The sequence below is a fragment of the Coffea arabica genome, chromosome 2e (genome assembly GCF_036785885.1).
Source record: "Coffea arabica cultivar ET-39 chromosome 2e, Coffea Arabica ET-39 HiFi, whole genome shotgun sequence".
In the NCBI taxonomy this organism is placed as follows: Eukaryota; Viridiplantae; Streptophyta; class Magnoliopsida; order Gentianales; family Rubiaceae; genus Coffea; species Coffea arabica.
This window is the reverse complement of record NC_092313.1, coordinates 6,603,838-6,629,551: the sequence shown is the minus strand read 5'-3', so window position 1 is coordinate 6,629,551 and position 25,714 is coordinate 6,603,838. Positions and strand designations below refer to the sequence as shown.

General features: G+C 37.8%; 5 protein-coding genes across 5 annotated transcripts; 4 read left to right on the top strand and 1 right to left on the bottom strand.

Moving 5' to 3' along the window:
• Positions 1–1,317: 1,317 nt before the first annotated feature.
• Positions 1,318–5,796, top strand: LOC113730502 (heat shock cognate 70 kDa protein-like). The gene is made up of 2 exons (XM_027255214.2): positions 1,318–1,893; positions 3,861–5,796. Exons 1-2 carry the CDS (start codon positions 1,680–1,682, stop codon positions 5,627–5,629), a joined length of 1,983 nt encoding a protein of 660 aa, XP_027111015.2. The 5' UTR covers positions 1,318–1,679; the 3' UTR covers positions 5,630–5,796.
• Positions 5,797–7,972: 2,176 nt separating this feature from the next.
• LOC113730489 (CASP-like protein PIMP1) lies at positions 7,973–10,019 on the top strand. The gene is made up of 3 exons (XM_027255202.2): positions 7,973–8,270; positions 8,489–8,621; positions 9,673–10,019. Exons 1-3 carry the CDS (start codon positions 8,101–8,103, stop codon positions 9,874–9,876), a joined length of 507 nt encoding a protein of 168 aa, XP_027111003.1. The 5' UTR covers positions 7,973–8,100; the 3' UTR covers positions 9,877–10,019.
• Positions 10,020–10,110: 91 nt separating this feature from the next.
• Positions 10,111–12,589, bottom strand: LOC113733455 (uncharacterized). The gene is made up of 2 exons (XM_027259821.2): positions 12,537–12,589; positions 10,111–11,277 (listed from the first exon to the last, which is right to left on the bottom strand). The coding sequence occupies exon 2, from the start codon at positions 11,232–11,234 to the stop codon at positions 10,386–10,388; it is 849 nt and encodes a 282-aa protein (XP_027115622.1). The 5' UTR covers positions 11,235–11,277; positions 12,537–12,589; the 3' UTR covers positions 10,111–10,385.
• Positions 12,590–13,383: 794 nt separating this feature from the next.
• On the top strand, positions 13,384–18,640 carry LOC113730484 (very-long-chain enoyl-CoA reductase-like). The gene is made up of 6 exons (XM_027255195.2): positions 13,384–13,589; positions 13,764–13,855; positions 14,922–15,346; positions 15,475–15,514; positions 16,925–17,679; positions 18,255–18,640. The coding sequence occupies exons 3-6, from the start codon at positions 15,278–15,280 to the stop codon at positions 18,321–18,323; spliced, it is 933 nt and encodes a 310-aa protein (XP_027110996.1). The 5' UTR covers positions 13,384–13,589; positions 13,764–13,855; positions 14,922–15,277; the 3' UTR covers positions 18,324–18,640.
• Positions 18,641–21,982: 3,342 nt separating this feature from the next.
• On the top strand, positions 21,983–25,628 carry LOC113730498 (actin-like). The gene is made up of 5 exons (XM_027255210.2): positions 21,983–22,355; positions 23,506–23,578; positions 23,744–24,137; positions 24,669–25,282; positions 25,368–25,628. Exons 2-5 carry the CDS (start codon positions 23,519–23,521, stop codon positions 25,431–25,433), a joined length of 1,134 nt encoding a protein of 377 aa, XP_027111011.1. The 5' UTR covers positions 21,983–22,355; positions 23,506–23,518; the 3' UTR covers positions 25,434–25,628.
• The last annotated feature ends 86 nt before the right edge of the window (positions 25,629–25,714 follow it).

The window sequence follows — 25,714 nt, the reverse complement described above, 5'->3', positions numbered from 1 at the left end:
AGGAGGAAGATGGGAGGAGAAAAGAGATGGGGGAGGAGGGGAGGAGGAGAAAGAGAGAGAGGGAGGAGGTAGTGGCAGTGGTGGTAATTTTTTAAAAATATCACAAAAATTTTAATTTTTAAAAATGTTTCAAAATATTTTCCAAAAACATCTCAAAAAATATCACGAAAAATATCTATAATAAAAAAAATTTCATATACATTAATACAATAAAATATTTTATAAATACCCTAAAAAATAGCTAATTCAAACGGACCCTTTTATTGTTTTGTTTGTCATGACAGCTCAACCAACGCCCACATCTTACTTTAGCATCATGGCATGGAGCCTTTTGGAGCCGCTGGAACATTCCAAGTCGGTTCTATGCTTGACTTTCTGGGTCAGTAATATAACTACCAGCAATCAGCTAGCTTCTTAAGTTGCCGGCTTCACAAGACGCCTTCACAAGTTGCCGGTTTTGAAGGTTGTTCGGGGATCTAGGTTTATCTACACAAAGGTCTGAGTTTCTCAGCTTTGGCAAAAGACAGAAAAAAAAACCTAGCTTCTTAGCGTGTTGGCCTCGCTGCAAAAGAAATGAAAAATAAAAAAAGAAGAATATGGACTTTGTGGTCGTTTGGCAAAAGTCAATGCTGGTATCTACAGCAATGAAACTTCAGAAACTTTGCACTGCTAAGAAAACAATAGCCTCCGCCACACGGCAAAATTTCGAATGCGAAAATTGTAATATTCCATATTTATTTTTCCCACCGTACAAAATGTATGAATATATAAACCTTAAACAATTTTGACCAAATACTTGTTGTGAGCTTGGTTCACTGGTTAATTTCCAGACCATGTGATAGGTATAATAGCCACATATATTATTCCTTCTTTTTCTGTTAAAAATGGAAGTTAGGAGGAAGAAAATATTAATTACTCCATTCCAAGGTAGATAGATATCCATTGACTTCGTCATAGTATCAAACATTACTCATCAATATACGTATATAAATATGTACATAGTGCAAGCCAACTTAGTATTTTCCTTGAAGTTTACTTGCTTTGTTTATCCGTTTTCTGTTTCTATATAGTCCAATAATTGTTGCATAAAATGAAATTAAGGGAAATAAAAGAGGAATATTCAAACCAGGAAGAGAGAAGTATAAAGTAGTATATCCAAGAGGACGAATGTAGGATTCTAAACCAAGTCTATCCTTTAATTGCTATTTTATTAGTTTACCTATTAATTAAGGAAGTCATTTTGTTTTAGTACTCAAGTAACAAGAGGATTTGTTTGTGATGTTTTCTGATTGGTTGGTCTGGTACTTTCTACTTCTTTTAAGTTTTGCTTGTTGCTTTGATTTGTTTAAAAGGGCTCTACAGCTGGTTCATTGGTGTATCGAAGAACAACCAAAAAAAGTTCCCAATTCTGAGCTCTTTCGTTCCTTCGTTGTAAATCAACTTGGTTTCTGGCTTCGGGAAGTTCCTTCGTCTTTTCCACATTTCGACAGAAAGCCTTGCGAAGAGTTTTGATTAGCATAATATTTGAGAGAGCCTACAAGCTTGGCAATCTGCAACTTCTGTAGTGGTAACTGAAAAGGTATACCTCGGGCGAACTGAAACAGATAGGAAACTTGTTTCTCAACAGCAAGGAAGCAGGAACTGAATTTTGTTTTTGATCATTTGGGTGGAAGATTGTAATGGCTGGAGAAGGCGAAGTACCTGCAATAGGAATTGACTTGGGCACCACTTACTCGTGCGTGGCCGTTTGGCAACACGACCGAGTTGAAATCATACCAAATGATCAGGGGAACAGGACGACGCCGTCCTATGTAGCTTTCACCAACACTGAGCGCCTTATTGGCGATGCCGCTAAGAACCAGGTTGCCTTGAATCCCGTCAACACCGTTTTTGGTAAGATCTTATGAAATTTATTGACTCCGATGTATTCCTCATTTCTTTATCTCTCAGTTACCAACCTTCTTTACTTAACCATTATGTTCTTAATTCTTACATATATTTGTCTAACGCGCGGAAATGCAATATATGTTCAACGCGAATGAGCTTTTTTTTTTTTTTTTTTTTTCTTGAAAACACTAAAGATATTGTTGGAATTTTTGATGGGTTTTTCTGCTAAACTTCATTGAAGCATCGCACGATTCTTCTTCAAACAAAGGGTAAAATACACTTTATCCCATGTGATTTAATGCTTTTTCACATAATTCCTTTGTGATTTGAAAAATTATATATAATCTCTTCATAATTTGAACTAAAGTGTCAAATTACGGAATTTGCATTTCATAACAGAATCAATTAAAATATCAAAAGTACTTATTTGTGAAGTTGAAAATTATTAATTAACCGCAAGGGGATTACGTATATATTTTGAAAATCATAAAGGGATTATGTAGTAAAACATAAAATTATAAAGAATTAAAATGTCATACATATTATATTTATATATTGTGGTCATTTCAACCTTTATATATTTTGGTTATGTATATTCTTGACATTTCCTTGGATTTCATTACAGAGGATTATTTTTGTTGCCTTGACACTGTAGTCCAAATTATGATGAGGTTATGTATAGGTTTTGAAATTATGGGGATTTATATAAAAAATTGCTAAACCATAAGGAGTAAAGTATATTTTACCCTAAAAAAACTACCATTTATCATTGTGAATCTGTATTTGCATACGTTTTTTAATGTAAAGTTTCTTTTACAAAAGTAATGTAAAGTTTCTTTACAAAAGTAATGTAAAGTTTCTTTTACAAAAGTAATTTTAGGTCTGACATAGTTTACTTAAAAATAAAGAAACGAAACTCCACGTGTGTACATGACACGAGATGCATCGAGTGGTTATCATTGGAAGATTTTCCATTTTTAGGTCAAAAGTTCTCCCAATCAAAATCTAACCATTGTAAATTCAGTCAGTTAAGGAATTTAACCACTTTAAAACTTACACTTTTTTGTTTTTGTTTTTAGCAGGTTTATTGAAATTCTGGGATTTAGAACCAAAAAAAAAAACCTCCAAAGTTTAAAGAGAGTTGAGGATCATATTGTTGAAAGTTAGTTACTAGATCAATCTTGAAAGTCTAACAAAATAGTAGTAAAGTTTCAATTATAATTACATATAATTTCTGGTAATCATTAATTGATAAGCAACCAAATTCAATAAGACACTATTTTTATGTACTCTGGTTCGTTTTCAACTTTTCGGTTTCCAAAAATCAAAAACTGCGAACAAATCATCAATACAGACTTTTGAAATGGTTTGAGTGTTTGAAACGTTTAACAACGAAAAGTGTTGAATGGAATCAAAACGGTCGGGCCATTTTTTTAGATTATCTAAGTTGAAATTATTGTACTAAATATACTTCACAATGTCAATGATTATAGATTAATCTGAAAATACTAAAAAAAGATTACTTCAGTTTCGATCCTTGGAAATATCAACTAAGAGCTATTCGTTCTTTAATGTTTTGGAGGTGGGCAGTTAGCTGCCTCCCCAACGTCAGAAAAAATAGCTTAGAAAACTTTTTTTCATTTTTTAACGGTTTCCAAAAATTGCCTTCTCAAGTTGCACAAAAAGATATTAAAAGTATTTCAAATCAGAATTAAAAAAATGCTGCTACTCGAATGTTTATAATCTTGTTTTCTGAATCTTCTGATATGTTTTCTAGCATATTAGATGTCAAGGCTTTCTAACATTGTCTCTTTTTTTTTTTTTCTTTTTAAAGGGAAAAAAAAAGAATTTTGTTCACTATTATCCATCGGAAAACAATTTCTGCTCCCGACTTCGAGCTGAGGTCTTTGCTCGCCTCTGCTTCTGTTGACATCCCATTTTACATAATTGATATCAGTCTGTTGACATTGCAGACGCCAAGCGATTGATTGGGAGAAGCTTCAGCGATTCATGTGTTCAAGATGACATAAAACTATGGCCATTCAAGGTTATTCGTGGTCCAGGCGACAAACCCATGATTGTAGTCACCCACAAAGGGAAGGAAAAGCAATTTGCAGCAGAGGAGATTTCGTCTATGGTTCTTGGAAAGATGAAGGAGATTGCGGAGGCCTACCTTGGGTCCACAGTGAAGAATGCTGTTGTCACGGTCCCTGCCTATTTCAACGACTCGCAGCGTCAGGCAACCAAGGATGCTGGAGTCATTGCTGGCCTCAATGTATTGCGTATTATTAAAGAACCAACCGCTGCTGCCATTGCTTATGGTCTTGACAAGAAGTCCAATTGCAAGGGCAAGATCAATGTTCTTATTTTTGATCTTGGAGGTGGTACTTTCGATGTTTCTGTTCTCACTATTGAAGAGGGTTTTTTCGAAGTGAAAGCTACTGCTGGGGATACTCATCTCGGCGGAGAAGACTTTGACAACAGAATGGTGGACCACTTTGTCCAAGAGTTCAAGAGAAGGCACAACAAAGATATTAGTGGAAGTCCCAGACCTCTCAGGAGATTGAGGCCCGCTTGTGAGAGAGCCAAGAGGGCCCTTTCTTCTGCCGCTCAGACATCAATCGAGATTGATGCCTTGTTTGACGGTATTGATTTTCAATCGACCATTACTCGGCCAAGATTCGAGGAGCTGAACATGGATTTGTTCTTGAAGTGCATTGATCCAGTTAAAGACTGTTTGAGGGATGCCAAGATGGACAAGATTGAGGTCCACGATGTGGTCCTTGTAGGTGGTTCAACCAGGATTCCAAAGGTTCAGGAACTGTTGCAAGAGTTCCTCAACGGCAAGGAGCTTTGCAAAAGCATCAACCAAGATGAAGCTGTAGCCTATGGCGCAGCTGTTCAAGCCGTACTCTTAGGAGGCACGGGCAATGAAAACATCCAGAAGGTTCAGGACCTTGTACTGGTGGATGTCACCCCATTATCTTTGGGCGTACAAACTATCGGAGAAGTCATGAGTGTTGTGATCCCTAGGAACACCCCAATCCCTGCAAGAAAGGAGAGAGTATTCCATACAAGCTCAGATAACCAAACCGTTGTTGCCTTTCGAGTGTTCGAGGGTGAGAGAGCAAGATCAACAGATAACTACTTTTTAGGCAAGTTTGAGCTGCGTGGCATTCCTCCAGCCCCTAAAGGAGTCCCTAAGATCAATGTATGCTTCGATCTTGATGCCAACGGGATGTTACATGTCTCTGCGGAGGATAAATTTACAGGCCAGAAGAATCAGATTACCATCACTAATGACAAGGGAAGACTGTCAAAAGAACAAATCGAGAGGATGGTTCAGGAAGCTATGAAGTTCAAGTACGAGGATGAGCAGTTCAAAAAGAAGGTTAAGGCAAAGATTGCCTTAGAGGATTATGCATACAACATGAAAAATACCATGAAAGTCGATAGCATAAGTTCTCAGCTGTCTCCGGCTGAAAAAGAGAAGATTGAGGATGCGATTGAGGACTCCGTTGAATGGTTGGCAAGAAATCAGCATGCAGAAACATATGAATTTGAGGAGAAGAGGAGCGAGCTTGAGAGCATCTGGAACCCGATAATCCTCGAGATATACCGGAGTGCTGATGGTGGACGGGTTCCCATGCACGATCATCCTCCTTTCACTGGATCTGGATCTCCTTTCACGGAATCTGGATCTAGTAGCGGTTTTGGTTTTAAACTTGAGGAAGTGGACTGAGCAGAAGCAGCTCACTCCAATTTGCAGTTTTTTTTTTTTTTTGCCTTTCTGCTGTTGTTAATTCTTATGTCGTTGGATTGTCTGGGACGCTCGTAATTTGGTTCTGTATGTTTTTTCGTAAGTTGCCAAACTGTATATCTGAATAATGTGATGATAGTATTGCTCAAGCCTTTCCTATGTAAACTTGTTTGGTTTCTGCTTATTTATCACATCAGTAAGCATTAACGGCGCAGCATTTTTGTAAAGATAACCCAAAAGAATCATTTTAACATCGGTTCCAGACCAATTGGAGTGCCATCCATTCAACAGTCAGTTGGGCATTACAGCTTTGCCAAAAGAGATAATTGATTATACACCGACCAAATTCCAGTGATCTGATTAGTCACTTGTGGAAACCCAGTTAGACATGAATTAGTGACTACTAGGTTTTAAGCTCTAGAAACTATGACGTAGGGCAAATGTACCACTGCGTAATGCATGCTCCTACTTTTAGGCTGACGACAAGGGTCAAAACGGGAAATATAACCCCTCTCAGTCGAGATCTAATTGCTGGTATTTCTTTTTTTTTTTTCTTCCGTTATTTTTGGTAGGAGATTGCTCGTCATTGGAAGCAACCGCAACTCTTATGACGCTTGCAAATTATAAGTAGGCAGTTTGGCTTACATTTTGCTACCCGTTTCTGATTTTCTTGATTGGTATGATAAAAATTGAATATAATCATGCCCATGAAATTTGGGGGAACTTCCTATTCAAAGAAACGAAAACTTGGGAAACTTCTCCAAAACTGCGGCGTACGTATCAAGGAAGATGAAGGTAAAATATGTATTCTTGCGTTATATATAGAATGTTATTATACAGGCACTCTTCTATTTTATGTCCAAATCGGCCAACAAATGGGCAAAAAACTTTTCTCCGCTCTGGTGTGGAACAGATCTGGCCAACTCATTCCTTTTCCTTTCTTTTCTGACTTCAAGAAACTTCTAAATGATGAAAACTCATATTTCTATCGATTTCTTTTTCTTTTCTTGCCAAATCCCTCCTTCCAAACGCATTCTTAAAGTCAAAAAGAGAGTTTCTGAGATAGGATGCTATACCATAAAACTCAAACCCTGAGGATAAAAAGCTCGAGCCCTGTAGCTTGTCTATTTTATTGGACCGGAAAATTCGGCCAGTCAAGGACACAAGAAAGGAAAGGAGTTAACTGACTTTAGCCCCACCCCACGTTGACCGCAGCGTTATAAGAATCTTTGTTAGGTAATTGACGGCAAATTGTGAATAGGCAGTTTGACTTGCATAGTTAAATTGTGCTGCCTGTAAATTGATGGTGTGAGAGGTTGAATGTACTCATGCAATGAAATTTGGGGAAATTAACTTCTTGTTCAAAATCATAAACTTGGGAAACTTCTCCATAATTGTGGTGTACCACTAATGATCAAGTGCAAAACGCGTCGTGACGAGTCTCACTTAGCTAGCTAATTATGATGAGATGACAACGTCCTTTAATTACGTTTTCATATTAACTATAATAGTACTATAACAGCGAAAATTGAAAACATACTTGCTAAATCAAAGAAAAAATAGTACTTCAGAAGTTTCAACATTGATGTCGATCACAAATTGGATGCTTCGTTTAGGCTCTGTTTTAAGTAGGAAAAATAGAGCTAGTAATGAGAATTAGGATTCATTTTCAAACAATAAAAAGAATAGGAATTATATTCTTTTCATAGCCTGCCCGAAATCTTTTTCCTCTTTCCGTTTATACATGTAGCTAGGCTAAAACGTCTATCAGGAATCACGATATCATTTATAGCTGCATCCAATTCTTGTAGGAAATTATATTCTCAGTTGAATGAGCCATTCTTAGTAATGAACAAAATAAAAACGGAAAAGAATGAGAAGTCATTTTTTCCTCCGTATTTCTCATGGATGTATGTGTTGGAGTCAAGCACTATTTAAGCATTCAATCTGGTCGCCAGCTAATTCCTCTTCTTTATATATCCATACAATTATACAAAAGTTAAAAGTAGAACCGTTCGATTAATTTTGAAGGTTGACATTCGCGCTGTCTTCGCGTCAACCATGTAATTACCAGCAAACAGCTTAGCAATTAGCCGCAGCTTTCCTTTCATCAAAGTAAACGATGCATGTGGGAGCTGAGTACAAAATATGGAGCGCTTTGTCATTCGTACGCGAAGAAAAAGAAGTCGTTGACTTGTTTGGTGATCATTAAGTCAGAGTCAACTCCTGCACGGCGATGATAGATAGCATTATATTATAGTAGTCCAGTAGTATAAATTAAGAGAATGGTTTACATAACAGGAGTATATGGATTGATACCAGCTGTCTAAGTTGTAAAAGTTTGATACTACTCCTATATGTATTAGTTTCCCTAGCAATACTACCACAATTCCACCAACTTATATAGTCCATCAGCACGAGAAAGCCACCTTGGCCAGGAAGACTGAACAAATATGGCTCCTCCACCTTCCACCGCGGTTTCTCCGATAGTGAGCCTGTTGGTGAGGATTTTAACGTTCGTCTGCCTGCTCATATCCGTTATCATCCTCATAACCAACACTTACACCGAAAGATCGGATTATGGTGATGTCAAAACCAAGTTCACCGATTTCCATGCCTACCGGTAATTGTCATGAACTCCACCTCTAGTCACGGTAGTAATTTTAAGTTCGGAAATGTTTACAAGTTATAACCATGAATGATATTCATAGAAATGACTAATCATTATTTAAAAAACCATCATGTGACTATTAATTATTTATATACTTTGGTTTGTAAAATATGTTTCTTGGCTAGTTAGTGGGATTTCAGCTTCTTCAAACTTATTCTCGAGTTCTGCAGGTACCTGCTGGGTGCCATTGTTATTGGACTTGCATATACTCTTTTCCAAACTGCACTAACCATCTTCCTGGTAAGCACTGGAAATCGCATCGGCGGCGACGGGATGCTTCAGTTGGACTTCTATGGTGACAAGGTATATGACCTTCTCTTCCCTTTATATTCCACTTTTGTTCCCACTTCTCATTCAATGCACAAACAAAATTATGTATTATTGGTTTACCTAAATATAAATCAATGACTCCATTTGGAGTAAAGATTATTTACTGTAATAACTTTTGTGATTTGACGTGTATGACATAAGATAGATGATTGAGAAAAAAAAAAAAAAAGTGGAAAGAAAGTAGGCCTAATACTTGAACAAAGGGTTAGCAAGTAGCTGTAAGCGGATTGATTCCAAGAAGTTAACTGATTTTATGGATCTTTCTATTACTTCTGATTTTAATTACATACAATTTTGGCACATAACATTTTTTTAGAGCATATTAGGAGGACTTCATAAGCATACTATTACAGTTAGCCTGAATTGATATTACATGTTCCCGTTCTTTCTTAGCTTTCAGGTTTCGAAAATACTTTGCTCAAAAGGGTTCGAAAATATGGTCCAATGGTGGAGCCAGAAAAAATTCTCAGTGGAGACAAAAACAACATTAAAATTTTTTACCTACTCTTTTTCTAGTTTTTTAAGCAAAAAAAAAAAAAAAAATTCACCAATAAGTTGAAATGAAAAAGCTTTTTTCAGTTTACTTTAAATGAAATTTTATAGCCCACATATTCTTTTAAAATTTTTAACTTATGAACTAATTTAGAGGACCACGTAATTTTTTTTACATCCTTCCTAAAAAAATTCAAGAGACACACTTGATATTATATCAAAATTTTATAGGTACTATAAGAATTTAAGGGGCCCTCACCTTAAATCCACCACTGATATGGCCATATTTTCCTAAACAAAATCGTGAATCGAACATGTGAAATTGATTGACTAATTAACCAATTCAATTAAGAAACATCGCTGACTTGTTAACGGTTGACTGGTCCAATACGCGTATGCTTCCCTGCTTTTTCTTTTAACAGCCATGGCCATTAAAAGAAAGTCTAGATCAAGATGTGAACTCCAGGACAATATAAAATGAACATTATTCTAATTATAAACTGCATAATAACTATATAAATTGGCTTTCCAGGTTATATCATACGTACTTGCAACGGGCGCTGCAGCGAGTTTCGGTATGACCCAAGATTTTAAGAGACTTGTAGATCGGAGTGATTCTGGGGTTGATAAATTCTTAAGCAAGGCTGATGCAGCCACCAGCCTTTGTCTACTAGGATTCTTGTTCGCTGCAATATCGTCAATTTTCTCAGCTTTCTCTCTCCCTAAGAGAGCTTAATCATTCCAGGGATCGAATCCCGCAGAATTTGGGATTAAATATTTTGCAGTACTATTTCCCCTTTCCACCAAGTTATTGTATCTCACGGTTGCAAATTAATGTGCATGAAAAATTAATAGCAATCGGTTTTTTTCTGTTTTTTTTTTTATTGACTCTCATTTTAGTGAACTCGATTAAATGTTTCGGCTGACTGAGAACCGAAAAAGAAGCTTTTACTAGCCTTGTGGAAGAATAGTCACACATTTATATTTTGACATCTTGCAGCAAGACTGTCAGAAATTACATGAAAATGGAGGAACGCAGATAATCAAAGTTATAATTTGTACAAACCGGTGGAATATTTTACAGACTCAAATTAATGACGCAACATCAATTCAAGCCAAAATATCTTTGTTTAAGAAAAGAAATGATTAGCAAGCTGAATAGGTGCGCCAATTGCTGGAGTTTGGCCATGTGCTCGTTATTCTTGAAGCTACGTCATAATATGTATGCGCAGTAGTATTTTAGCATCAGATGATGTTGCAGCCACTTGAAAGGTTATCATCGCTGAAAGGGCTAAAGTACGAATAGCCCATTGAAGCTGGTGGCGGCGGTGGAGGCGGGGTATCATAAGTAGTCCCCAGAGGCGGGGCTGATGGACTACAACCAGGACACGGTGGTTGCGGAGCCGGTGGAGGTACAGATCCACATGCATGTGGCGGCCAGTAGGAATTTCCGTCACAACTGTGCACAGGGCAAACATATGAAGCAATGGGATAACCAGCCGCATGATTTCCACAGCATCCGCCAATTCCATTTCCGTGCACATTCCTATGCACACCACCATGATTATGGCCACCGCAACACGACGCAGAAGCCTCACAAAAAATCCCACTACCCTGGTCCCGAGCAGTAACTTCCACATTTTTGTCACTTAAATCGTCTTTTTCACCCTTGAAGCTCAACTTAATGGTCTTGGAATAGGTTACCTGAATATTTTTCAACCCTTGGATTCCTGACAGTCGCTCCAATTGGGCTACCACATTCGGGTCATTAAATCGTTCATCAAACACTTTCGATTCCGCTATAATTTCTAAATTCTGGCCATCTAGCTTTGAAGAAGTAGAGGAAGCAGAAGGGCTTTGCTCCCACAAAAGCTCCGCCTTTCTGCCTACTCCCTTTTCAAGCAACATCAAGATTGTGGAAGGCGCCACATTGCCTGAGATAGCAACAGTTCCTTGCTTTGCGTCTATGCTAACAGAATGAACACCCGGAGCTCTTAGCAGCATCCTCTTCAGCTTATTCTCGCATTTCGAGCAGTGAATTTTAAGCTTGAGAATGAAGTTGCTTGGTGCAACCAAGGGCAGAGAGTAAGCCATTGACCGAAATATGGAACAAATTTGTTTGGGTTATAGCTGCGTTCTGTATAAAATTAAAGGGCAATCGGACATAAGGTACAGCAAGTATAAATTAAGATTAACGCGCAAGCATTGATCATTATTCTGCCCTAGCTCCCACAGAAAATACACAACAAGAGGACTAATCAGGTAGCGACTAGGTACAACAGTACCACTTCTAGATATTTGCATGAGGTTTGTATTAGAATACGTCCGCGTTATTATTCAATCCACCAACTGCTGTTGAATATATTTGAACAAACAGAAGTTTTCATCTACTTTACTTTTGAATTGTTAGGTAGACTATATTAGGACACAAAACGCATATTAGTGGTTTTCACAAAAATTTATAACAATACAGTTGAACAGCATATAAGCTCTAATAAATTACTTTCATAGTAAGAACCAACGACTTCATATTTAGCGCTTGAGGACCTCGGTCTCTTCTTTAACTACCCTAAAATTTATTATTACCTTTACTTTGCAAGACTAGCATTCCAGCAATTCAAGAGTAAAGAAAGACCTAGGAAAGTCTGTGTCCTTTCAATCATACAACATAGAAAAAAAAATCCCACATGCTTAGGGAAAGCAAAAGAGAACACCTTACCATGTTTGTAACAATTTTAATAGCAAAATCATATATAGATTGCCAATTTATTTTAAAGAAAAAAATATGTACAGATTCAATATCTTTTATTCTAACTGATATTCTTTAAGATATTGTGCTCCATTACGTCAAAATATATTCAGGATGTAGATTATAGTGTGCATATATGTTTATGTTCCTTAAATTTGAACCAAAACAGCAAAAAAAGAAAAAAAAGACAATCAAAGAATTGTCAGGGTTCAGTTTTTTGATAGAAGCGTTGACAATATTAAAAGCATTCAAAGGCATTCAGCAGAAAAATGCAAATGTACTCCAAATACAAGAGAGAAGAAAGAAGTAATCGGGCTCTGAACTTTCTTCTAGGGGTCTTAAGCTTAATATGTTCAAAAAGAACAAAAAAAAAAAAAGAAGGAGAAATTTAAAAAATAATAATAGTAATTGCGTGTTTCAGATAATCCAGCCATTTCCTATTTCCTACGTACTCCGGGATAGCAAAATACTGCAATTGAATAGATTCAGGGTCATTCATATATTATAGATCTCTTCTCGCAGAGGACAAACTCCTATTTTGGTGCAACCACTTCATATAACTCCACAGGATGATGTGCCTAAGGACTATTGGTAAACAAAGACGACGAAGCTTATTATCATATATGAAAAATAATTCAAGAACTTACATTTATACGGACAGTTTCCAGCAGTTGATTGTATTTTGCAGGCTGTAGAATATGTAGATAGATACAGTATGCCCTCCTGGCTCTGGTATATTTATGGAGGAAAATTGATGAGGTAATTGAGTTGACGTGTATTGTGAACCTTGTGTAAATAATGAAAAAAACTTGCAGCTAAATTGTGGCGAAATTCTCCAGTGATTTCCTTTTTCATCTACCAGGATTACGTGTTTTGGACGCGGTGGTGCATGCATGTTTGGGGTTTCTTGTGGCCTAAGAAACTGTCACATCTCCAAACTACGGAGTAGCACAAAAATAAAAACCAGCAAAAAAGTCTAGATGGTTGAATCCAGTAAAATTATTTTAGAGTAAATTTTATATATACTAACAATATAAACCATCACTATTGAATTTTAAATTCAAATTAACATCTAAATTCTGAGAGTTCTTTTTTTTATTTTTCTTTTTGTGCAATAAAGTTATCTAATATTATGAAGAAAACTATCTTAAGAACATTATTCGAAAAGATAAATGCTTATACATTTGAAAAACTTTTGCGAACTAGCTCCACGGGTTATTGTGATTTTTTAAAAAAAAAAATTTTTTGCTTCGGTTTGTTTACAGAAAAAAAAAATTATTCCTCGCGAAATAAAGCAAAACTTTGACATTTTCTTTTGTGCAGTTTATTTTGGGCCGCGAGGAGTTTCGGGGAAGTCAAGCACAGATTTATCCCGACGGATAGAGGACATTGGACATTGATCTGGCCGTTGGGAACACATCCCAAAGAATATACGTTTGGGCTCCTGGAAAGACATCTGTTATCATAATGGGCCTGATAATTATCAAGCATTCAAGTGTATAACGCTCTTTCTGGCGACTCCGACTGGAGGGCGTCTTGTACAAGGGAATTGCGAACTTGGGAAGTGGAAAATGAATCAGAAATTTGGAGGGGGGAAACCGCCAACTGGAACGCCGTCGTTACCTTGGTCGTGCGCAGTCGTGATCGTTTCGCTCCTCGCCGGTGCCTCGGTCGTCCACAACATATTTAAGCCTGATCTGGTAACACCCCTCCCCCCTTCTCTCTCCCTCTAAATACTCACACAGCTGTACAACTGTTCGATAAAATGCCCAGACGAACCGTGCGAAACTTTCCTCTTGAGTTTTACTAGTATTTTTAACTGGGACCTTTTTTGTGAAGTTAGCCTCTAATGTAGTTTGCTGGTGAGCTTGCAGACTTTGCCTCCAATTGAGAAAAGCGTTGATGGGGCTCAACGAGAACCCGTGGAAAAACACTGATGAATTTCCAGTTTCACTTGTCTGTTGAGGTGTAATTCAGGAGTCACTCACTACCAGTACCAGCAGTGGTGCTTCATAAATTTATACATTTGAAACTTTTTTTAAGTATATACAATTTCATGAGTTCCACTGTGATTTGGATCCCCATTTTTCCTTTTTTTGGTGGGGACTTGTCTTCTAGTATTTGAATTTCGGTTCAAGTTTGATCTCTTCGTGACGTGTCTAGGGCATGTTAATAATCCACATCAAGTTAGAGATGGAGAACTGCAACTGTCTTTGAGCTCATTCTCAATCCCCAAATCCTTGCAATAATTTTTAGTGTAGTATTTGGCTTGTCTTTGCGACTACTGTTTACTAATATTAGCAGTTATGCAAAGGAAAAATTGAAGTAAATTCAGCCGTATTTTATTGTCAAATTAGATATAATTGATACTTACAAGCAAATTGCACGTGTAATCAACTGTTTGTATTAAATATGCATGGTTGATGTTGCATACTAATTGATATGCCATTCCCATGACAAACCGGAGTAATTGGCAATCCCACCCTGTTCTTTTCCACCGAGCGCAAAATTTTGTGTGAAGCAAAAAAAAAATCTCAGAATATCTAACTTAGGAGAAATGCAAGAACATAATAGCCACTGCCAATGATAAGTCATTTTAGAAGAAAATACCGATTCTAAAACTGCTTTTTTCTTCCACATACTTCCTTTCAAATCTCTCCTTAAAAGGTTAGGGGTTGGAGAAATGACAAGAATCAGCAAATTGGATTGTTACAGCGGTTCGTCAAGTCATTTCTTGAGAGTACATTTCTTCAAAATATAGGGCCTTAATCCCACTTGCATACATATAATTTGTTTACTTGCCGTGCTGAGTATTGTCAAGTCCAATTCTGTTGAATTAATTAATGAACCTAGTAGTTCCCTCGCACAATCCTCACTGGAACAATAGTAGTCCAGTTGGTTGTTGTGTGTAATAATTCTTGTATCTGGTCCAATAATCCGAAGTAACAGAATTGATTGCTCTAAAAGTTGGAACAGGGTAGTCAAATCAGGGAAAGAGCCCATGAATTGACTGAGGATTTTTCTGTTTTCAGATATTCGTGAACTGTAGTGGCGTAGTACTACCAGAATAGGACCGGTAGCGGGAAGGTGGTTCATCGGTGCGAATGGGCTGTTTATCTACTTCCCAACCACACGCCATTAATTACTGCCATTGGATCGAAATTAGATTCAAGGCAACGCCCACTCATTTGCCAACTCACGTGCTCCGCCCCCACCCCCATCAGCATTTTTCATCGTCATAAACATTTCAGTACTCTTATAATTAATTATTATATTTATAACTCCCCCCCCAGTCCCGAAACACCAGCGATCCTCAGATCTTCGTTCCACCTCTCAGAACTTTTGTACCCTCTCTCGCTGTGTCTGTCGGAGGCTTACTCTTTGAAGGATGAAGGTGACGGTTGTTACACGTAGCGGCAGAGAACTAGTAAAGGGTGGCCTTGACCTCGATGATTCCGTATGCTATTCTATTTGTCCTCTTCTTCTCTTGTTATTTTCTCAATTTAGCTAAAAGGGGTCGTCTTTTTTATTTGCAACACTAGAATTGAGAGAAAATATGATGGCTTTTGGGCTCTGTCCTTGTAGGCTACTGTTGCTGATCTTCAGGAGGCAATCCATAAGCGAAGTAAGTCAGTAGAAAATGCTTCTCACGTTGCTTTGCTTTCTTGGGTTTCGTTATTTTCGAGGTTTATAATCTGAGCTGAATTCGTGTTTGTTATTACGAGTGCTTGTGCAAGTCTGCTTGTTCTTGCAAGTTTCCCTCTTTTTTATACCTGGATAGTAGATATTATAGTATTTTTTTTATGTGATGCCCGTGAGATTAAAAAAAATGTTTGTAAAATAGGTTGATCATGCCAGCAAATAAATTTTTGAAAATAGTCCACAATCCAAACATACCCATTTCTCGACATTGGCACGGTTTATTTTTACTATTACAAGCAGTATGTTATTATTGTTCAATCCTACTATCTTCTGGGTCAATTAGCCGTGTTTTCGTTCGATTTTATTTTTTTTCAATTGAATGGATAGAAATATCCAGTTTGAACCTTTCTTAAAATTGACTGTGGGAAGGAGCGAAAGTTCTGAGATTTCTTACACTTTCTCTTGCCTCTTTTGTAAAGATCGAGGGCAGATGGCCCTTTCGCGAAGCTAAAATCTAAGGTTTATTGATAGGCCACATTGATCTGAATCTTGAGTTTCTCCGCCATCGGGGTTCATCTCATGAGCATTATGGACTCATTGAGCAACGGCAGTGAGGTGAAGTGGCCAAACTTTCCCCTGTGAAGACTGTCAGAACCCTGTCAAATGTACAGGGCTTTCCTTAGTGAACTTAGTTTTCCAAGCGTTGTTCTTTACTAGTAACCATGAAATGTTTCATTTCTTTCTCATAGAATCAAATCCTCACTGTCAGGAGTCTAAACAATTGTGAAAGATCAAAGTAAATGCATACAGTTGTGCATGTACGATAATGTTGTGAATAGTTGCTACGCTATTCATGAGTTTAATTTTGATGTTTATATTGTTAAATATGGAAGATTTTATCTTCAGATCATTAGTTGCATTGGATGTTTGAGCAGCACACAGAATTATAACATTCTGTGACAATGTGGGCATTTTTTAATTTTGAGGCTAGTGCCATCAAGTTTCTCAATTGCTTTTCCATTCTGTAGAATTGTGTAGCGCATTTAGAGATATTTCACAGTCAACTTATACAAATTAAAGGGTGAAAAAAAGTTTATACACTTCTGATTATTAAGGTTTACTTTTAGAGCTTCAAGATTCAAATTTTTATCATGATTCCTGGTCATTTGGTGACAATGCTCTTCAGTGCCAGAACATCCACATATTGGATCATCTGAAACTCATTGATTGTTTACAGCATTGGTCCTTTGAATTGCTCCTTGCTTTGGTTTTTTTCTTTTTTCTTTTTTTTTTTTCCTGGACTACTTGTCTGTAGCTTGTTTTGTCTCTTTGTTTCTGGTAATTGTTCCTTAATCCGTATGAGGTGTTGTATTAATCTCGTTTTTGTTAACAGCCAAGAGATACTATCCTTCTCGACAAAGACTCACCCTCCCTCTCCCACCTGGATCCAAGGAGAAGCCTACCATTCTTCACTACAAGAAGAGTCTTAAAGAGTACATTGGTGAGAGCACAAATGAGTTGACTGTAGTGTTCAAGGACCTAGGTCTACAGGTTGCCTATAGCACACTTTTCTTCTGGGAATACTTGGGGCCTCTTATTCTTTATCCTCTTTTCTATTTCTTCAATGTGTATCAATTTTTCGGCTATAAAGGCAAGCGTGTCATCCACCCTGTTCAGACATATGCATTATACTACTGGTGTTTCCACTACTTCAAGCGTATCATGGAAACATTCTTCGTGCACCGTTTCAGCCATGCCACTTCCCCACTTTCAAATGTCTTCCGTAATTGTGCTTATTACTGGAGCTTTGGCTCCTATATTGCTTATTATGTCAATCACCCACTTTACACGCCTGTTAGTGATCTCCAAGTGAAGATTGGCTTTGGTATCGGGTTGGCTTGTCAATTGGCAAACTTCTATTGCCATATTTTGTTGAGAAAGCTTCGTCCTGCTGATGGTAGTGGAGGATATCAAATCCCACGTGGCTTCCTTTTCAATATCGTTACATGTGCCAATTACACCACAGAAATTTACCAGTGGCTGGGATTCAACATTGCAATGCAAACCGTAGCTGGCTATGTTTTCATGGTTGTTGCAGCTGCCATTATGACTAACTGGGCACTTGCAAAGCACAGACGATTGAGGAAGGTAGCCTTCTTTTGTTCTTACTTTGATCCAAACTTGTGTATATCCAGAGGGGATAGACTTCTAAACGTTCTTCATAATGAGATATATGTATTTAATTGATAGAAGATTAAAAAAATTAAAATCCTATGCATGTAAATGTACAATTCTATCACCAGCTTCTTAGATCACTAAACTATCTGTCTTGTTCATGAACCTTTTGCTGTTACTGTGGGTAAATTTTGTTTTGAAATACATGCACAAGATGCCATAGCAGAATCTCTCCTTTTCAGTGTCTGCTAGTATGAACTTCCCCAATGATCTGAGTCTGACCATTTTGCTAAGTTATTCATCTGGTGGCTTGTGTAGTCACTGTAGTTGCTTTAATAAATCTATGCATCATTGCAGTATGAAGCTATTCCTCAATTTCATTATCGCTCCAAACTCTCTATCTAGTTGTAGAGCCTTTTTTTTTTTAAAAAAAAAAAAAGAGAAATTGACAGAACATTCACTACCAGTGTAATTGTAATGAATTGAGATCACTCGTGTTAGTCTGTTCTTCACTTTGTTTTGATGTTCATTTTCACTTTACTTTGCAGCTATTTGATGGAAAGGACGGGAGACCCAAGTATCCTCGAAGATGGGTGATATTGCCCCCATTCCTGTAAGTGATTGGCAGGCCAGAAGTGATGCTCAAGCAATGAGATTATGAGTTTGGTCGGATGTGCTAATGGTTGTGCGCAGTCAGTTCAGATTAAATTGATCCAAAAGATGGATCATATTTTCACCTTTGCTCATTTTTGTGTCAAGCTTCAATTGAAATGTGGTACTGTTCCTTTCATTTCTTTCCTTAGAACCATCTTTGGTTGCAGTTAACCTCTGAATGGTCGGTGCTACTTTTGCTGTCAATGTCATTAGCACCACTTTTCAATCATTATATGTACTTTCATATTTTTCTTTTCTAGAATTTTGATCGTATTTCATATTTCTCCTGCTTATCGTTTTAAACGCCCTGATATACTGGTTCCATAGCAATATACCGTATGCGTGTGTACTGGATACTTGTGCGGCTCCAATTGTTGATTGTTGCTAGTGTCAAGTGTCCAAAGATCAAAAGGCAAGTTCATCATCCATGATCCAACAACAGCAGATATGATTAAGCCATGGGACATTGTACAGGTGTAAAAGTTGCGCTAGTTCCTTGCATGAAAATCTTGGCTCTACGCTGATTCTTGATCCCTGATTTGGCAATCACATGGACGTGCACTTTACAAATATGTGGAGGCTGTAGTAGAAATAATCACTGAAAAATGTTCAAGGAAGCCACTTTGGAGGCCAAACGGACCTTTGTGGGATGAAAAAACTTTTTTTCTTTTTCTTTTTTTTTCTTTTTTCTTTTTTTTTCTTTTCCTTCCTCCCTTCCCGTTTCTTCTCCCTTCCCCTTCTTCCTCCCATGTTCCCTCTCCCGAACTCTGCAAACACATACAAATTTTTTTTTTTTTTTGCTTTTCTCCTCTCCCTCCCCCGCCACCCCCCTCTGCCCACCATCCCTTTCCTCCCCTCTCCCCCGCCACCCCTCCCTCTCCTCCACCGCCACCCCTTTCCTCCCCTTTCCTTCTCCTCTCCCTTCCCCCTCGCATTCCAACGCCAGAGGAAGGCCGACCATGGATTTTTTTATTTTTAGCTTTTTCTCTCGCCTTCTTCCCCTCTCCCTCCGCCGCCACCCTCCCCCTCCCTTAGCTGTGATCTGCGACCAGACTGCAAAAGGGGAGGGGGATCTGGTCCCCTCCCCCTTTCCCTTTGCGATCTGGTCGCGCGACCAGATCGCAACTAGCGGGAGGGGGAGGGTGGCGGGGGAGGGAGAGGGGAAGAGGGGAGGAGAGGGGGTGAGGGAGAGGGACAGAAAAAAAAAACTTTTAAGGTGACCGGCGCCGGCCACCTATTCCGGCGCCGGGAGAGGTGGTGGAGATGGTGGCTGGCGTGGTGGGTTGGGTGAGGGAGGAAAAAGAAGAAAAATTGAAGGGAAATTTTTTGTGTATTAGATTTTTGAAGTGTGCAAGTAAAAAACTTTGAGAAGTTTTTTGGGATTCCTGTAGCAAAAGTTGTTAAAAAACTAATTTTATACAAACTTGCTAAAAAACTACACTTCCAAACAGGCCCTTAATTAAATAGAAAAAAAAAAATGCCGAGGATGACAACTGTGTTGAGATGGAATGAGGAAAAGGCTCGTCTCTGATCCACCTCCGGTTGTTATTACCTCTGTTTTGAAACTCGGACCGGACCGGCCGGTCGAACCGGGAACCGGCCAGGTAGCCGGTCCGAGTCATATTAAAAAACCGAAAATTTAAAACCCGGTCAAAGCCGGTCAAAAATCGGGGTTTGACCGGACAAAAACCGGTTTTTCCGGTTCAACAGTAATTTTAAAAAAAAAAAAATTCAAACTTTTTAATATTATGTTTTGACCCCCTAAATTGTTAAAACTTATTGATATACCTCAAATATTTGATACTTTATAAATATTGTCCTAAAATTTGATGTTATTTTTCAATTAAATTCATAATTTTAATTCTAAACTTGTTAATATTTATTAAATAATATAAATTGCTACTTGATTGTTCTAATTTCTTTGTATTTTCTTGTTAAATATATTTGAAACATCAAATATATATGAATATACCTTTATTAATATCAATATATTATTAGATATTATATATATAATATTTTAATTTTTAAATAATTTTTATTTATGACGTCATCCGATTCGACCCCTATCGACCCCCGGTCGAATCCATTGACCCCTGACCCATGACCTCGGCCGAGTCGCTATCCGGTCCGGTTCTGAAAACATAGGTTGTTACATGATGCACATTTGCTACCAAAGTAGAGGATTTAGTATCTCCATATTAATGTCACAGAAAGGGCCTTAGATTTTTCAAGACATCACACGTGTCATCTTATCTTTTAGGTTGTTATATACTTGGAAAGCGCATTCCCCAATGCCAGCGCGCAAAGTGTTGTATTTGGGTTTTATTCATAAACAGTTGAGTTTGAATTTTATTTTATCAAACTTTTATTTGTTGGATTTGAATTTTATCTCATCAACTTATCCATTCGAGACCGGAAAATCAATAATTTCAATCATATCCATTCCCCACATTGAGTATAACCAAGAAACAGTCATACAATGTAATTCGGTAGGAGGAGCATATATGGCATATAGAAACATGCTACTATTCACAAATTGTCAAAAAGACCATTTGTTATCCCCACTAATGTAAACTGAGAAACCTTTAGACACAAAAAAAAAAAAATGTTAGGAGATTGCCAATGATAATAATGCAAGTGTAAATTGTAATGCAGCATTTGTCCAAAAAAGAGTTGCTTATTTCACAGAGAAGCTACTCCACTAAAGATGAAAAAGAATTCGCAGAGTAGTTTCTGAGGTGCTTGTTAATACTAACTATTAGGGTTAATTCCACTTTGTCCCCCCAAACTTTGGACGATTATCCACTTAAGTCCCTAAACTTCAAAATGGGACACTTAAGTCCCTAAACTTATAAATACCTCCCACTTAAGTCCCTGAACTTATAAAATGGGACACTTATAACCCTAAACCCTTATAAAATGGGACACTTCGACCACCAACGACATTCAGGATTTGTTAACAATTTTCCTTAAGTGGAAGGTATTTATAAGTTTAGGGACTTAAGTGTCCCATTTTGAAGTTTAGGGACTTAAGTGGGTAATCGTCCAAAGTTTGGGGGGACAAAGTGGAATTAACCCTAACTATTATGTATGCTTTGGTTTTGGGGTTGCAACAAATTTTGATGGGTCGAGAGAGCCTCCCATTAGATAGGAGGTAAAGGGCATTTAATTAAATCCACTTCCAAATAGGACATGTGAGGTCCATAGATGTAGCAAGTAAATAGCCACAAAATAGTTGCGGGAGAAATTGACTAATATCCACAAACAAAACCGTAATAATTGCCTCTCAAAATTCACCTCCCTCATTTCCCTCTTCGAAATTGAGAAATTTTGTAGTACGTTAACATGTCCACGTTCAACTAATTTCTGTCTCTAGTCCATTTTAAATCCCAATCATTTCCCCAGTCAACTTAAAACCAACGTCCAAATCAAAATAAAAAATGTTTTTGGGAGATAATCTCCAAGCTCCGAATTAAAAATAGGATATACAATTAGAATAGAAAGAGATATTAGTAGCAAAAAATAGTAGTACTATTACAATAAAATAATAATAATAATAAATTGATTTACTGGTACTAATATGTAGAAAGGGGGAAGGGGAGAGGTAGGGGTCTGAGGGGAACCGGAAAAAGAGAGAAAAAATGAAAGAAAAAGCGGAAAAGGAGGCGGCAGTGGACACCACGAAGAAGAGGAAGAAATTATAGCCCCCACGATCGCTACGTGTCATCCCTGTCCGCACATCCAGACTGTTGGAGTTTTGGGCGCCATCCAACGGTCCAGATTCGTCGCCCTTCCTCATTATAATCCCTCAAATTTCTCAGTTCCCAAGTGAGAACACGGGAGCGCAACTCATTTAGCTGTACATTTTTTTCCCCAAATCCACAGTGCTAAGGAGGAGGAGGAGGAGGAGGCCATTTCCTCCACCCACCATTTTCTGTTCTATTATTATCTCCTTTTCGTTTGCCCTCAATCATCTGTTTTACGCACTCGAAAAGGTATACTATTTCCTTTCATTTTGTACAATTGCTCCTCATTTTATATCTTGATTTTTTAAACTTTTGAATCGGTGCATTTGTTGTTTAATTCATTTTGCATTTGGCTTTTTTTGTACAGTGTAGCTCTTGATCTCTGATTGATCCAGCTGAGATCACATTTCTTATGCATAAGCGAGTTTCTGAATTAATTTTTATGTTTTCTTTTTTCCTTTTCTCGCCGTGATGTGGTGTTTAAGAGATTTTTTATGCTACTATTGATTGGCATATATTTGTGGAACGTCGAGTTTTTGGGTGAAATGCGAAATGCATGTCGCTAAAATGGTAGTCTATTTGTGGTTTTAATGGATCTTTTGCTTGCATTTTTGTTTTAGGATATGTGGGTTCTGTGCATTAATAGCATTTTTATTGAGTCTTTTCGAGAAAGACTGGGTGATTAATGAACAATTTTTTGATAATTGTGAGCCTTTGGTTGTGTTATTTATGCTTTTTGATCCGATCTAACTTGTGGCATTCGATTCTTTGCCATTTTCTTTAATCTCGAAAGTAAAATTGATTCGAATGTATATTGTGTTTACATGATGATTATGTGCAGAATTGTACATGGATGTGCTTCTCAGTTCTTTTGAAGCTCACTCCTTTTCTTTCTTCTCTTTTTCCTCTCTTTTTATGTATATTTGTATGTTGCATGTATTTGATGAGATGTGATAGCTATTTTCTTAAAAAAATTTCTTTTTTTCTTTTGAAACTTGAGCTGTTTTATGTGTTTCACTCTCTAATATTTGTTTCCACATTTTATTTTTATGTCATAATTCAGGAATTTTTATTCATTTTTTCTGTGCGTGACACGTTGGATCACCTACTTCCTCCCAAAAAAGTAGCAAAAAAGATAAAGTTCATTGTATCCGGTGCATAATATTCTATATTCTGTTATTTCCAGTCCTCCTTATGAGGTTCCTGAGTTCCCAGCCCATACCGTACTGGAAGCAAAACGGAAAGGAGGGAGGGTCGAATAAAACCATTTCGTTATTTTACTAAACTGCTTCTTTCAAATAGTTTTGTATTTATTTATAGAATGGGAAAAGATAAATACGGAAACAAAAGAATATCTGGTAGGAGTGTACTGTCTTAAGAAAGCTGTGATTTTGTACAGGAGGTAGCATAAGATGGCCGAAGGAGAGGATATCCAGCCACTTGTGTGCGACAATGGGACAGGAATGGTTAAGGTACTACAGGATTTATTTTGGTATTTCTTATTGCAGAACTAGAGTTCCAACTTTTTACGATCATGTTCCTTGGTGATTTGAGCTTCTTTTGTGCTCTATCCCTCATCTTCAGTGTCAATTTTTTTTTTTTATGATTTTTTTTACTGTCTCTTTTGATTTTTCAAGGCTGGATTTGCTGGAGATGATGCTCCACGCGCTGTATTCCCAAGTATTGTTGGTCGCCCCCGTCACACTGGTGTGATGGTTGGGATGGGCCAGAAAGATGCCTATGTGGGTGATGAAGCTCAATCAAAGAGAGGTATTTTGACTCTTAAGTACCCAATTGAGCATGGTATTGTTAGCAATTGGGATGACATGGAGAAGATATGGCATCACACTTTCTACAATGAGCTTCGTGTGGCACCTGAAGAGCACCCTGTCCTCTTAACTGAAGCACCACTAAATCCTAAGGCTAACCGTGAAAAAATGACTCAAATAATGTTTGAGACATTCAACACTCCTGCTATGTATGTTGCCATCCAAGCTGTTCTGTCCCTATATGCTAGTGGTCGGACAACAGGTAAGCATTTTGTTTTTCAGCATTTGATTTACACCTTTTGGTTTCTAAATGTCTTCAACCAATCCCTCAACCCCTCCACCACCACCACCACACCCCCCCCCCAACAAAAAAAAAGGAGTGAAGAATGTGAAAAGGAAAAAAAAAGGAATCTGGAAATAAATCTGAAAATTTTCATGACTGCATATGTTATAGGATACACTAATTAGCTGCTATAGATCGCTAATGTTTATACAACATAAAGTCCAGGCCAAATATGTTATCTGGATGGCTTAAGAAAGTGCTGCTTGTGGAATACCTCCTTAATGTCCTTCCAGATATGCTGTGAAAAGTCTCTCTCAGAAAATGCCATAATTTTGAATGTTTTTGGTAGAGATTTTTTGCGGTGTAATCATGTGAATTCTCATAAATCTATTTGGGACCAGCTTTTGGATGCTTTAGAGTCAATAGGAAATTCTCAGAAAAGGTCATGAATATCAAATGTGGTTTCTTTCTATGTTAAACCAATGCTTTGCTGTCATGATCTTGTTGCAGGTATCGTGTTGGACTCTGGTGATGGTGTCAGCCATACCGTTCCCATCTATGAGGGTTATGCCTTGCCACATGCCATCCTCCGTCTTGACTTGGCTGGTCGTGATCTCACTGATCACCTAATGAAGATCCTCACTGAGCGTGGTTACTCTTTCACCACCACAGCAGAGCGGGAAATTGTGAGAGATGTTAAAGAAAAACTGGCATACATTGCACTTGATTATGAGCAGGAGATAGAGACTTCAAAAACTAGTTCTTCTGTAGAGAAGAGCTATGAATTGCCTGATGGGCAGGTGATTACCATTGGTAATGAGCGCTTCCGATGCCCTGAGGTCCTCTTCCAGCCTTCAATGATTGGAATGGAAGCTGCAGGAATCCACGAAACCACTTACAACTCCATCATGAAGTGCGATGTTGATATAAGGAAGGACCTTTACGGAAACATTGTACTCAGTGGTGGTTCTACAATGTTTGCTGGCATTGCTGATAGGATGAGCAAAGAAATTACAGCATTAGCTCCCAGCAGCATGAAGATCAAGGTGGTGGCACCACCTGAGAGAAAGTACAGTGTCTGGATTGGAGGATCCATCTTGGCATCACTCAGCACCTTCCAACAGGTTTGTTTCCTTACATACAAAACAAGATGATTGTTTGCTTTAATTAGGAATTCTTTGGTTAATATTTTGCTTGCTTTGTTTGCAGATGTGGATTGCAAAGTCAGAATATGATGAATCTGGTCCCTCAATCGTGCATAGAAAATGCTTCTAATTTTGCGGGAAAGTGTTGAATGATATTTTAGTAGCGGGTCAGATATGCAGCTTGCAAGATTATATTTTAGCTTTGTTCTCTTAACTTGTGATTCTCATTCTGGGTTGATAGCCTTGAGATGGCGAGGAGTTGATTGCTGGATGTTCCGACTGTTTTATTGTGTTCAATGTAGAAGTTTCAACTGTTTCTATCTGATCTCTCTCTCTCTCTCTCTCTCTCTCTCTCTGAGAATGTGCGAGCTTTTTTTTGGCATCTACACTGGTTATAGATCTGGTGAAGCC

Bases quoted from the DNA above. Each gene is read 5' to 3' on its own strand.
- LOC113730502 (XM_027255214.2), top strand. From the start codon at position 1,680: ATGGCTGGAGAAGGCGAAGTACCTGCAATAGGAATTGACTTGGGCACC. The intron at 1,894-3,860 runs GTAAGATCTTAT...TTGACATTGCAG, and splicing joins TCCCGTCAACACCGTTTTTG to ACGCCAAGCGATTGATTGGG.
- LOC113733455 (XM_027259821.2), bottom strand. From the start codon at position 11,234: ATGGCTTACTCTCTGCCCTTGGTTGCACCAAGCAACTTCATTCTCAAG.
- LOC113730489 (XM_027255202.2), top strand. From the start codon at position 8,101: ATGGCTCCTCCACCTTCCACCGCGGTTTCTCCGATAGTGAGCCTGTTG. The intron at 8,271-8,488 runs GTAATTGTCATG...CGAGTTCTGCAG, and splicing joins ACCGATTTCCATGCCTACCG to GTACCTGCTGGGTGCCATTG. The intron at 8,622-9,672 runs GTATATGACCTT...TTGGCTTTCCAG, and splicing joins TGGACTTCTATGGTGACAAG to GTTATATCATACGTACTTGC.
- LOC113730484 (XM_027255195.2), top strand. From the start codon at position 15,278: ATGAAGGTGACGGTTGTTACACGTAGCGGCAGAGAACTAGTAAAGGGT. The intron at 15,515-16,924 runs GTAAGTCAGTAG...TTTTGTTAACAG, and splicing joins GGAGGCAATCCATAAGCGAA to CCAAGAGATACTATCCTTCT. The intron at 17,680-18,254 runs GTAGCCTTCTTT...TTTACTTTGCAG, and splicing joins AGCACAGACGATTGAGGAAG to CTATTTGATGGAAAGGACGG.
- LOC113730498 (XM_027255210.2), top strand. From the start codon at position 23,519: ATGGCCGAAGGAGAGGATATCCAGCCACTTGTGTGCGACAATGGGACA. The intron at 23,579-23,743 runs GTACTACAGGAT...TGATTTTTCAAG, and splicing joins ATGGGACAGGAATGGTTAAG to GCTGGATTTGCTGGAGATGA. The intron at 25,283-25,367 runs GTTTGTTTCCTT...CTTTGTTTGCAG, and splicing joins CACTCAGCACCTTCCAACAG to ATGTGGATTGCAAAGTCAGA.